This window comes from Adiantum capillus-veneris, chromosome 14 (assembly GCF_014529385.1).
Source record: "Adiantum capillus-veneris isolate H3 chromosome 14, ASM1452938v2, whole genome shotgun sequence".
NCBI classification, from domain to species: Eukaryota; Viridiplantae; Streptophyta; class Polypodiopsida; order Polypodiales; family Pteridaceae; genus Adiantum; species Adiantum capillus-veneris.
Window position 1 is genome coordinate 6003829 of NC_140944.1, and position 13862 is coordinate 6017690.

At 45.7% G+C, this 13862-nt stretch overlaps 1 protein-coding gene across 3 annotated transcripts in view; it reads right to left on the reverse strand.

Moving 5' to 3' along the window:
* Positions 1-312: 312 nt before the first annotated feature.
* The window catches only part of LOC147441834 (zinc ion binding protein), a 151381-nt gene continuing 137831 nt past the window's right edge, over positions 313-13862 (reverse strand). Inside the window, exons 7-8 of one of the 3 annotated variants that reach the window (XM_086528234.1) lie at positions 1062-1100; positions 313-554 (exon numbers count right to left, since the gene is read on the reverse strand). In XM_086528234.1, the coding sequence (XP_086384360.1) occupies positions 471-554; positions 1062-1100 (123 nt within the window). In that variant the 3' untranslated portion in view covers positions 313-470. Of the gene's footprint in view, positions 555-652; positions 1101-1190; positions 1357-13862 lie in introns of those variants that run through there. The other 2 variants (XR_015190156.1, XM_086528232.1) reach the window with 2 other exon arrangements.

Consider the following 13862-nt stretch of genomic DNA (forward strand, 5'->3'; position numbering starts at 1 on the left):
TTAGAGCTACAAAAACACTCCAAATCTGTTGAAATAAGCAACAAATTGCTCCCTTAGGTCCATGAACATGATTACCAAATCAGAGTTATGTGTAAGTGAGGCAAACTATTGCTTCTTGTGTTGCAAACATCGATATGTCCAAGATTGAAAATGTCCAATTTGACTTTAGCATTTAATTGTGTCTATTTCTGGTCTCACTGCACTTAATGCACAAGATGGAGCTTATGATATTGACACCTTTTCAAATATTGTATTGAACACAGTTGTATGCTTTATTAATTAGTGTCAGACAAGGACCAATGTTTCATGACAAGGTTTTCTTGGTTGGTTTAAAAGTGATACAACCAATCACTTTCTCAAAAAGTGTGACTTGAGTTTCTTATCAAGCAAAACAAAACCTTTGTGGCAAATGCTATGGTAACCAGCACTGTAAGTTCACAAAGAAGAAGAAAATCTACTCATTGGAAAGATCAATATGCACCAGCGGACAAAGACAAATCCTGTGGAAGGATCATTAGTGTCCTTTGCTTGTTAGGATGCAGATCACTAATATCCTGTGGCAATTTAGTGGCATATTAGTGTAAAGAATTATGAGAACATATAAGCATGAAATTCACAGAAATTCACAATGGTCTAGACGAGCACTAAAAAGTGGGAAAAGGACCATGCACAGTTTCGAAAAGCCACCGAATTCATTAAACACAACTCATAACTTCAGCCAAAACATTAGCTTAGAACAGTGCAGATCTGCCCTACCTAAAGTTAATACACCATCCACTTAAAATATGCTGGTACATGCAGCCTGCTCGTGGAGCGGTTGATCAATTCCTGCCACCACCCACATGAACAGGCTCTGCATTTTGTTCGAGATTGACAGGATGCCATTTCTTATCAGGTGATCACAAAAAGTTGCCATAAGATAAACATTGAGCATACAGCCACACCAATGCTTTGGATTCTTGCCATGTTCATCACTGATTATGGCATCTGAAGCAGGCCCAAAACCAGCATTTTGATGCTTTTATGGGGCTAGTCTAACCTTTTTAGGGTGCTAGTCTAACCTTTCTGCCATCAATAATAAACTTAGCACTTGACTGAATCTGCAACCAACAAGAGCCCAATTAGTGACAACAACTAATAGCCCAAAACTCCAAAACATTTCTAACATAGACTTCCACTCATCCGCTTACCTTTCTCACCATCCCTGATGGAGTTTAGAACCACAGTTGCTACTCTACGTGGCATTTGACACTCTTATGCAACTGGCCATATAGCATCCCACTACCTACCTGGCATGTGCAGCCCCTAGCATGTGCAACTGGTAAATGTACGAACTGCTCTCCTCAATCAAAAGAACTGGCAATCACACTGATAGCGTCACATGATTTGCACAAGTCTTTTTGCTGAATTCTACCGACTGGGTTAACATCATCTTAAAAAACACAATGTTTAAGAAAATGCACATCTAAGGACTACCATGGCAGCATCAAAATAAAGTAGTGTAAAATCTTTCCCTTCTTCACAAGAAATCTCAACGCTTGGGCAGCTCGAAAAGGTGCTGGACAGCGGAGTTTCCTGTCATCCTGCTTCCCCAGCAGTTGCAAGTCAGTCCACTACAGATGAAGTAGATAATTGCTTGTCTTTGACTCATGAACAGGGCTTCCATGGACACAACAACTGATATTGTATTTTTGAAGTTTTTGTCTCAGTTTTACTCATAGCAGTCAGATTTTGGTCGGTTGGGGGGGGGGGGGGGGGGGGGAGTTTAATAGCTTGGAGCATAATACACGTCTTCTTCGAGCACCTCAAACAAAAAACGTGGTTTTTGTATCATAAATTTTCTTGTATAGCTGGCACAAGAATTTAAAATGGGAAGTTGGTACTTAAAGTTGAAAGGTTGGTACTAAAACTTAACTTTCAAGAGACAAGAGAGGAAAACCTTAAAAAAAAACTATTGCCATCAACTAAAAATAACATAGCTTATCATCTTTCTGCATACTTGATTTTTGCACATGATGTTTCAAATAATTTTCAGTCAAATTTATTTGTGTTAGATAAAGAAAGGTCAGCATTTTTGAGAGAGGTTTAATGACTATTTTTCTGACTCATTACCATCTCAAATGATTTGGTGCCAGGTTGTCACCCACCAAATAGGCCTCCCTATAGGGTTAGTGCGGCTGAACAGAAGAGATTATGGGCCAAGTAGAGGAGCTACTAGAGAAAGGGCTGATTCAACCTAGTTCTTCACCCTTTTTCTCCCTAGTGCTTCTAGTCCACAAGAAGGATGATATTCTTGACCGACTAGAGGATGCTGTAATTTTCAGCATGATAGACCTTAAGAGTGGGTACCATCAGATTCGTATCAGGCAGAGGATGTGAGCAAGACTGCGCTTAGGACGACATTTGGTCTGTATAAGTTCTTAGTGATGCCATTCGGTCTTACAAATGCTGCTGCTATGTTCAATAGGATGATGGATCGGATTTTCCGCCCACATCAAAAGGTTGTCGGCACATTCTTTGAGGACATGATAGTCTACTCATAGAATGAAGAGGAGCATAGGCGTCACTTGACCATTGTGTTCGAAGAGCTACGTAGTCACACGTTGCTTGTTAGTGTCTAAGGATGTTGTCCAAATGGATCTTGCCAAGGTTGAAGCAATTAGGACATGGCCAGATTTCAAGACTGTAAATGATGTCCATAGCTGCTTGGGCTTATGCTCTTACTACAGAAGGTTTATCAAAAACTTTGCCAAGATTGCTTCGCCCCTACATGCATTGCAAAAGAAAGAGGTCTCGTTCAAGTGGACACAAAAAGAGATTTCAGATTTAAATCTCTTAAGGGAAAAGATGACTTCGGATCCAGTTATTGTCTTACCAAATCTTAGGAATTCATTTGTGGTCCAGTGTGAAGCATGTGGCAACAATATTGGGGCAGTGTTAATGCAAGATGGTTAGGTAGTAGCCTATGAGAGCAAAATCTTGCAAGGGCCAGAAAAGACTATGCAAATCTATGAGAAAGAGCTACCGGTTGTGATTCATGCGCTCTCTAGCTGGAAGTACTACCTGCTAGGTGTTGATTTTGTTGTCAACACAGATCATCAGACCTTGTGATACTTCTTGACAAAGTCAATGCTATTCGAAAAGCATATGCGATGCGCAAACATTCTCTCTATGTTCCACTTTCAGATTTTGCATGTGGAAGGCAGGAAGAATGTTGTGGCTTATGCATTATCAAGAAAGCCACAAATTTCAGTTGTGTCAATCCCTGATCATCATGAGCTTGATGACATGAAGGACCAATATGTTATGGATGAAGATTTTGCAAGGATTTTTAAACAGTTGCAAGATGGGCAACGCCATCAGCACTACCTCCACAAGGATGGTTTTATGATGATGCATCGGAGACTATGTGTCAATAGGCCATTGCGACATAAGGTTATGGTAGAAAGCCATGTCCCACCGTATGCAAGGCATCGTGGTATAGATGCGACAGTAAAAGTAGTCGAGACATTCTTTTATTGGCCTACTTTGAGGAGAGACGTCGATTCCTTTGTGCAAGCATGCGTGACTTGCCAAAAGGTCAAGTTTGACAGGCAAGAGGCTGGTAGGGTTATTACAACCATAGCCAATTCCAGATAAGCCATGGGAAAGCATTGCTATGAATTTTATCTTTGATCTTCCAAGAATGCTGACAAGGAATGATTGTATATGGACCATTATTTTGCAGGTTCAAAAAAGCAAGCCCATTTGATTCATGTTAGGAAGAAGATAAAAGCTTACCAGATGGCACGGTTGTTCATGTACAATGCATTTGTTCAAGTACACCATCGTATGCCACAATTTATTGTAAGTGATCGTGATCCTCCTATGACGAGCCTGTTTTGGAGAGGCTTGTTTGAAAACATGGGCACCACGCTCAAGTTTTCATCCTCATTTCATCCACAAACCGATGGGCAGTCTCAGAAGAGGGTAATTCTACTGTCTTAGATCTGTTGAAATGTTATGTGTCAGATAATAAGGGCAAGTGGGAACAGTATCTACCCATGCTTGAGTATGCGTGCAACAATATGGTGTATTCATCAACACACAAGACACCTTTTGAGATTGTTGAGGGTGGCAAAAAGGTTCCTCCCATTTTGCATTCAACGTACAAATTTTTTGAGGCAAATCGATATGTTGAGAACATGGATGAAATGTATAAGAAGATCAAGCTTGCCTTGGAGAAGGCTCACGCAAAGCAGAAAAGGGCTGCTAATCGTCACCGTCGTGAATTGTTTTTTTCACCTAATGATTGGGTACTCTTATGGTTTGAAAAGGCAAGGTTAAAGAAGATGAAGGGCAACGAGAGGTGGTTTCCGGAGCTCAACATGCGTTACTACGGGCCTTTTCAAGTACTTGAGAAGATCAACGATGTTGCGTATAGGCTGAAATTACCCGACACTTGAAAGATTTATAATGCGTTTTACGTGAGTCTTCTAAGATCCTTTGGTCGCCACGAGATGGTCAAGCCAATCGACACTGGAATCCAAGCTATAAAAGGGTGTCTAGGCTCAGTTCAAAGTCATTTAGGTCTCTCGCTACACTTATAAGTCGGTGGGTACTAGAAAAATAACTCAAAAGAGGCAAAGTGGACACTTGGCGGCTACAAAGCAGTTTGCCAAGTCCAGCATGAAGAGGGGGCGCCCAAAACGAGAGAGGCTGATTTGACTCATAAGGGAGCTACTATGTGTGTGAGTAGGGGGTCCAGATGATCACAGTTTTAATGGAAAGCTTTCCTTCTCCCTTGCCTTATGTAGCGTGATGATTCCACTCTCGTGCATCTCTCTCCCCCTTTGAATACAGAAACGTGATGCCCCGCTCGAGGGCTTTTCATCTGTATGCACAGTTGTGTGGGTTCATGTCACGAGGCTATGGCAACCACTAACCTTAGTTGTTGGTTTCTTTCCCTTGATTTTTATTTTATTTTTGGGACTCTCTTTTTGGAGTCACAAATGGCCAGACATTGTGTGGCCAGTGTGAAACGGCCGAATGCCTAGAGTTTCACCCGCAATCGGGAAGGGCAGGATCGCCACGAGATGGTCGGGCTAGTCGGCACTGGAATCTGAGCAGTGAAAGGGTGTCTAGGCTCATTTCAAAGTCATTTAGGCCCCTTGCTACACTTATAAGTTGGTGGGTACTAGGAAATTAACTCAAAAGAGGCAAACTGGACACATGACGGCTCTAGATGCACTTTCCCAGTATGCATGAAGAGGGGGGCACCCATTTTAAGAGAGGGGGCTGATTTTGCTCTTGAAGTGACTACAATGTGTGAGTGAGGAGTGGGTGCAGGTGATCACAGCTTTAATGAAAGCTTACCTTCTCTCTTGCTCTATGTAGCGCGACGATTCGCTCTCGCGCATCTCTCTCTCCCCTTGGCACATATGGTAATGCCCCACTAGTTGGGCTTCTCAGATGACCATGTACAATTCTGGGGGTTTTATTCGCGTTTGCCAAGGCAAGAGCCTTCTGAACAGAAACCGGATTAGCTAACTGCTAATCCCCCACAAGTATTCATAGTTCCATCGCAAAGGATTGCGAAAACGAAGAGTTTTCTCGCGTGAAAACTCGTCCATTTCGAAGGGGAACTGTCCCAATGTGTGCGAGAGCACCAGAGACGCGTAGACGTGTTCGCTCTGCCCAAAACGTTCCAAAACAGAAAATTACAGCCTACTGTTTTTCTGCAGGTTTAGGGTTTCACACCTAAACTACAAGACAACGTCAAGGGAGCCTCAGAAAAGCCTCGGAATGCTTAAACAAGGCTTTGGGCACTTGACAGTGTAAAAACAGGGAATTGAAGCATGCTGAAATTGACCTGCAGCTCACTGGAAAGCTTCCTAACCGCAAGGAAAAGTGTCCTTGACGTGTACTTTTGACCTACAGAGGGTTTTGCGCCGTTATGCTAGTGAAATTGGGTCAAAATCCTACAATTACAGCCATGGACAGGTTTGGACAGCTTGGTGAGAGATAGGTGAAAGTGTTCGGGTCGTCTATTCGCAATAAGAATAAAGAAATACCGAAAGGGGCGCCAGTTTTTGGGGCCAAAAGGTTGTTGGCGTCTACTAGGTAGCACTCTAGCTTCCAAGCCGTGCGTGTTCGAAGTGTTAATTCCAGTTATAGGTTTTATTTGCAAAGTTTCTCTGTGTCCTAAAGTCTAAAGTAAAGGTTTTGGGTGAAAGCCAAAGTCTACCACCCTACGGGCCGGTTTCATGGTTCCGTTGCTGGGACAGGATCACTTTTTCCTCAAGGAGTGAGCCTCGGTTGGTTTTTGGTGAAGACATAGAGTACAGGAACGCGGGATCATACTATGGCCAACAAAGGGAAGGCATTATGGAAGAGGATTCCTCTTCGCAGGACAGGCAGGCAATAGCTACGGTGTTTGAGGTTGGTGAGAGTTCTAGGCCACCCATGTCTGTACCTTTTGTTGATGTGAATGCTCCACCAGTGCAAGGCTTTATGACTCGGCAACTTGAAGATGATGCATTCAAGACTCAGTTGGTTGCCGTTGTGAATGTTTTCACTCGACTGGTGCAGAACCCAAGGTTTATGGAGTTTTTGCAAGCGCCACCAGTGCCACAGCAGACAAGGCAACTCACACAGCCAATAGAGCCCGTTGAGGCTCAAGCCCAGGTCCTTCATGCGTCCCATCAGGATAGGAGCACTCGCACATTGCGGAGTCTGTTGGGGATCCACGACAAGTTTCTTCCGTCCATGAAAAGGTGGTTAGGACGCCAATTCCACACGTTTTGCCAGTTGAGTCTGCCACCTTTCAGAGTCCACATGTTGCAGTAAGTGGACAGGGAACCAATTTCCAGGCAATGCATCAGGTTTTTCCACCACCCAGGGTACATCCCGTGTATTTCGGGGTTGAATCTGTGTGCCAAAGTATGGCTGGTTATGCACTTGGAAACCAACAATATATGCCAGGAACAATCTTTGGAGGTAGGAACAGTCTTTGGAGGTATACAGGGCATGATGCCAAACCCCATGTATGGTAATATCGGCATGCAACAAGGCTTTTAGAGCAACCAAGGCCAGTTTGGGGTGCCACATGGCAATTTTGGCATGGCTGGTTTTTTCGACCAGCAACCATATATGGCACCAATGACTCAAAATGCTAATGGCCGAGGAATGCGCATGATCCCTATTACAGTAACCATGTTGCAGACAATTCCCTACGACAATTTGGGGGCACTAGAAAAGCCAAAAGCCTACAAAGAAGGTGGTGCAAGTGTAAAGTTTGACACTTTTAGCGGCTTTGAGGATAAGGCAAAGGCTTTTACTTTCCTCCAGCAATTTGATACAGCCTATGCAGGGGGGAATTTTACGAAGGCCTCTAAGGTCACGAAAGCTGCCACTTTCTTGAAAGGCAATGCGCTTACATGGTGGGTGACACCGTTGATCCAAGGACACGCACCCGCCACATGGGTATACTTCAAGCAATGTTTGCATCTCCGTAGCTGTCAAATGAATTTGAAGCCGATGTCATGACGGATTGGCACCAACTCACTGCGGCTACTTGCAAGAGTCTAGAGGAGTACAATAGGAGGTTTTGTAAAGCGTTGCTCTCAGTAACCTCCTATAGGTTTGTGCCACTGACAGAGCAGATTCAGAAGTATTGTTGTGGGTTGCCTAAAGGGCTTCAAGATTACTGTACAAAGAACAAAGTGGATACCCTCCCTCAGCTTATGGAAGTTGCCAACACTAGTCTTGCCTTGTTGAAGGGAGAGGACAGTGAGTTTTTGAGCAGCGTGAAAGGGGGACAGCAAAGAAAAATTCAGCAAAAAAGCCCTTTGTGACAACGGTTCCTGAAGCGTCACAAGGGTCAACAGGGACAAGGACTCAGCGAGACTTCTGAAGCGCAGGCAAAGAATTAGAAAAGGAAGCCTTTTGTGCGTAAGTCACTCGAGGAAAAGGAGGTCTTGATAGCTCAGAATAAATGCTTTATATGTGAGCAGCCTGGTCGCTTTGCTACAGATTGTCCACAAAGGAAAAGAGAAGCTGACTCAGATGATAAAGAGGACAAGAAAGGGAAGAAGCCCAAGCCCACGACAAGTTTAGTGCCAGACATGGTGGGTGACACGCCAAGCACGGATGGCCAGGACATGCCAACCCTGCCTGTGCCGTGTACACCATCTCTTCAGCTCTGATGCCCAACTTCTTAGCTAACTCTAGTGAGATAAAGTTTGCTTTGGCACCTAGATCAAAAAAGATAAGTTGCAATTGGGCTTGAGTTCACACTGGGCGGACACTCACCTGCGTTGTGACACGTGGGTAGTTAGTTGCAGTTGGGCTTGAGTTCACACTGGGCGGGGACTCTCGCCTGGGCTGTGACACGTGGCAAGTGTTACGGATGGTGATCACCACCACCTCAGTTAGGAGACAGGCTTAGCTGGATTGGGATATCTGCCAGCTGTTGGTGGCTCTTAGGAGATACATATGAGTGGTTGGTTCTAGTGGTAGGGACGTACGCATCATCTTCTTCTGTGTGGTCAATTATCTAGAGTCTCTCATCAGAGTTGTACACAACACGTCTGCACCATCCTTGCACAGTTGAGCCTCGACACCCCCACTGTACCTATGAGATCTGGGTTGGAGCTGAGTGTGCTGCCCTGCCAGAGAGTCTGTATCGGTTTCTTTGAGTTTGTCGATGTTCGCATTGTTCACGATCTGCTGAGTCATACTGTTCTTACTCTGTTGTTCTTTGCCTTCTGTGTTTTCATTCTGTGGAGTGAGATATCACGCACATTGCACCGAGGAGCACCCACTACAGAGGGCACGACACATTATCTCCGCTAGAAGTGCTCTCATTTCTGGCACGCCCGGTGGGACCTCAACTGAAGTTTCACTCCACTGTGCCTATAGGTCGAGGAGCTAGCTCGTTTAAGCTCTCGTCATTGTTAGTCTGGAATAGCTTAGTCCGGCTTGGTCTGTCCAGCTCGATATTACATCAGCTAGTCTAGGCACTCGTCCTGGCTCGTCTTGGTCTATGTCTCTTGTCCTAGTCTAGTAGTCTCTAGGTTGGGTCTAGTCCTCTCTCGTCCAGGTCTAACCAGGAGGTCTAGTCACTCGCCCTGGTCTAGTGGAGTCTGGACCAGTGTGCAGTAAGTAAAGGTCTTCGTACTAAAGGCTTGGGTGGGCACCAAGGCAGTCAAAAGAGCGACAAAGCCCACTACTAAGTCCTTTGAAGTACTACCACAGGAAGCGTCAACCCTTCGTGCCAAGCAGAAGTCCACCAACCCCATTACCCCTACCTTCCTCCTCAAACAGTTCTACACCTCCCCAATCACCCCCACCAATAAACTTCTCACCCACTGTGTTACAACAAGCTCCGGTGCAACAAGCTCTTGCACAGACAGCCATGGAAGAGCCCACAAGTGTTCTAGCTAAGGTGAATACTAAGTTTCCGACTTTCAAACGTCTCTCCATAGAGGATGCTGACGACCATGCCCAGAGGTTTGTTTCTCTCTGCAGCGGTCATGGCCTCAACCGAGAAGATGCCTACTTAGTACTCTTCCCATCTACCTTGGATGGATTAGCAGACAAGTGGTACAGTCAATTTGCAGAGAACCACTTTACTACTTGAGCTACTTTAAGACAATAATTTTGTGAAGCTTTCACACCAGGCGATTTCCAAGAAAAGGTTCTGGATGAGTTGGCCAACCTGCTGCTTCAGCCCAAAGAGACTTTTGCAGAACTCATGACCCGAACAAAGTCTCTGGTCGCCAAGCTTCCTCAGCCACCAGGTGAGTTCATGGTCAAGAAATGGGTAGAGAAGGCTCTTCCAAAGACTTCTCAGCAAAAACTCAGAGAGAAAATCCGACCTGATGCCACCTTCGAGGAGTTTGTTGCGGCTCCTACTAGGATAGAGGGGGCAAGGAAGCGGTTTACCGACTCTTCTCAAGTAGAGACTGCCTTTCTACTCTTGGAGAGTCCATCTAGCCCTTTGACTTCTTTACGTAGGGAACTTGAAGCCCTAAAACTACAACGCACTCTTCAAGAGGAGAAATCAATCTCTCTTAGACAGGAAAAGCCCCCACATCACGAGGCTTTGGATCAAATCAAGAGGGAGCTAGAAGAGCTTAGGTCTCAGCAGGAGACTAAGGATATGGTGTGGTGCAGCTCATGCCGCACTCCAGGACACTTTCCATCGAACTCTCCCTTTCGCGCTTATTGCCACTTCTGCAAGAAGTCTGGGCATGAAGACAATGATTGCTACTATATCAAGGGATTGCGGCAGATACAACAAAGTCTCGATCCTACTCTAACAAGGGCCACCACCTGCATCCAACATGGTTTCACCCTATGGCCATCCAAACCACATGCCACCTTTGCTGACAGCCCCTGCTATGCAAGGTATGCAGAGCACTTTTAAAACCCTCTCAGAGCTTTTATCATACCCATGCTCCCTCATCACCTCATAGCTTCTATGCTTCCACCTCCAACTCCATGCACCAGGAGCAAGGACCACCTCGCCTTTCGACTCGCACATTGAATCAGCCCATTTTGTGCTACAGATGCGGGGAATATGGTCATTACCAAAGCAAATTCCCCCTACTCGAAGGGTCCCCTCCCTACCGTCATTGCCCTGAAACGAAGGATGACTACAGTAAGGATTGCCCTAAACTTCATGCATCCACGGCTTCGAACCCAAGTCAAAGCCAGAATGAGCTTACCTTTCCCAAGCTCAATCTGATAGCAGTTAGCACAGTTCCTTGGCCGCCCCCTTCTACCCACGTGGTTACCCCTCAAAATAAGCTGCAGTTGGTAGAGGAGCCAACGGGCGTCCTCACTCGGGCCCAGAGAGCTGCTCTTGGTCTTAGCATTCCAGCAAGTTCAACTCCCCCACACATTCTCACAACAATGGATACCCTGCCTTCAGCTGTTGACAAGCCATCCCCCAGTGCCAAGAAAGAATCCAAATCTTTGCTCTCCGATATTGATGAAGCTTTCTTGGAAGCACTTTCCGATCTACAGAAGATCAAGGTACCAGAGAAACCACTGGTAGAAAAAGAAAAGCTTACAACAGAGACAATCTTGAAGAACACCTTCCAACAAGTGTCCCTCTTTGACATGCTGTGGCTAGATGCGAGTTTTAGAAGGCGAGTAGGCTGTGGAAGAACACCTTCCAACAAGTGTCCCTCTACAGCCTACTCGCCTTGCACAGTTACATTGGCCGGCCAGCGGACAGTCTACCCAGTGGTCATAGTGGACAATGTGCCTCTGCAGGTATAAGACTTTACTTTTAACCTGGATTTTGTTGTGATTCGTCTTCCCAAGGTTGAGGGTGGATTTCCCTTGCTCATCGGTAGACCATGGCTACGACACACGAAAGCACTTCATGATTGGGGAAACGACGCCATGTGGATACATACTCTTGGCTTCCCAATGCAACCCATTCGCCTAGAAGGAGGCATGGATCCCGTCGTATAAGACCACCCTTAAATTGGAACAACCTACACCACCTGACGGGTCAGAGGAAGATCTGTTGGAGTGGTTGGACGCTACAAAAACTATGCCTTGTTATGGAGTCTCTATTCAATCTTTGCCTGTGGATACACCCTCTTTCAATGTTTCCACAGTAATTAAACCCAGTGAGATTCTTGAGTCAGCTCAAAGCGTGGAGGTCATAACACCGACTCACCATGCGCCCTTGGTGGAAGCCTTGGGTTGGGTGAGCCTATGAAGATTCATAGTAGTGGAAACACATCTCCTCTACATGAGTTCACCCCCCACCCCCCCAATCATCAGCCCCATTGGTGTCTGCTTCTCCGACCAAAAATAAGCTCTGTGTCTAGCGAACTCCTCTTCACCTAGCTTCCTCAAAGCGGAATACAACAAATAAATGTTGACCCTGCTTATGATGTCTCTCTGATCCTTGACGCAACAACCTCTTTACCTATAGAGAATTCTTTAGCAGTTCCATCTCCAGACCCAGTAAAAGGAAGACAATTCTGCGACTCTTGTACCCACCCCGCACTGCTAGACAAGATGCAGAGCAGATCGCTATGGTCCGTGTCACATAACATAGGGTTAGTCTCATTCAAAGTTACAGCAACATCAAGCAATACTGATTTTGGAGGAGACTGGTTTGTAAAACTAGTGGGAAGACCAATGGGTATACTGCTATGTGCACCTTCTGCCAAGAATCAACATAGCACCTTTTGCCGGGAATCAGACTACCACAAATTCAAAGTTGAATGGGAGGCTATCTGTGCAAGTGCATGTGCACCCACCCCCTACCTACCACCCACTGGTGCCCTCCCACCTTGACTCGCCCCTACCCTCTCTCTCCCTCGCCACTACCCACCCCTCCCCCTCGCCCCTATCTAGCCCAACCCCCTCCCCATCTCGACCATATCTATATACCTAGATGAATCTAGGATAAGCCGAGATTCACCCTTGCAAGAGAGTGCAAGGTATAGACCCATGGTAGTCACCCACAAGACAATATAACCATCAGCTCCATCATGCATAGTATTGACTAAATACCACGACATCCCCACTAACGTCATCAGTGCCTAATAGTGGGTGTAGAACTAGGTACTAACATATGCTCGACCATATCTACTCCCTCGGCCCGGCCTACCCCCTCTTCCCTAACCCTCACCTACCTCCGCCTTTAAGATAGATTTTGAGCATTGCCTTTAAGAAATCAGCAAAATTTTCGCCCCTCGAACCAAAGTATTTAAAGATGGGCTGCATTACACTTGTTTTGTGGGATTTGTTTATCTTTGCAGTCTTCTATTTCTACCTTCTGGACAGCTTACCTCATTGCGCCGGGGGTCGTTACTTCTTCAGCATATCTTACGGCATTGCTTCATTAATCAATCCTCCTAGGAACTCAAAATCTTCTCCAAACATCACCTTCTTCAGTACACTCTCTTCTTCAGTCGCGTTTTTCCTGGTGTTTCACTGTTCTCTCTAGTCTCATGGTTCTATCTCACCGGGATGGTGAGTGGTCTTGTGGCGAGCAACCTGTAGCAGGGCTATAGTGTCACTGGCATGGGACAAGTAGTTAGTTGCAGTTGGGCTTGAGTTCACACTGGGCGGACTCTCGCCTCGGTTGTGACACGTGGGTAGTTAGTTGCAGTTGGGCTAGAGTTCACACTGGGCTGTGACACGTGGCAAGTGTTACCGATGGTGGTCCAGTGGACATCGTGGCTAGCTCACCACCACCTCAGTTAGGAGATAGGCTTAGCTGGATTGGGATATCTGCCAGCTATTGGTGGCTCTTAGAAGATACATATGAGTGGTTGGTTCCAGTCGTAGGGACGTACGCCTCATCTACTTCTCTGTGGTCAATTATCTAGAGTCTCTCATCACAGTTGTACACAACACGTCTGCACTATCCCTGCACAATCGAGCCTCGACACCCCCACTGTACCTATGAGATCTGGGCTGGAGCTGAGTATGCTGCCATGCCAGAGTCTGTATCAATTTCTTTGAGTTTGTTGATGTTTGTGCTATTCATGATCTGCTGAGTCATACTGTTCTTGCTCTATTGTTCTTTTGTCTTCTATGTTTTCATTCTGTGGAGTGAGATATCACGCACATTGCACCAAGAAGCACCCACTACAGAGGGCACGACACATTATCTCCACTACATACTTCCATCATTGGAAAGCTGCGTCTGCATATTCAGTGGTCTATTGACACAGAAGAGTTCTATATCATGCCATTGGCAGGGTGCGATGCGTTGTTGGGAATCCCCTGGATGTTCAGAATACATGGCGTGCTGGATGTCTTTGACAAAAGGATCACCTTCAGCATAGGGCAAAACTCATGTTTTGGATGTAAAGCTCAGAGGGGAGTTTGTCCCTATT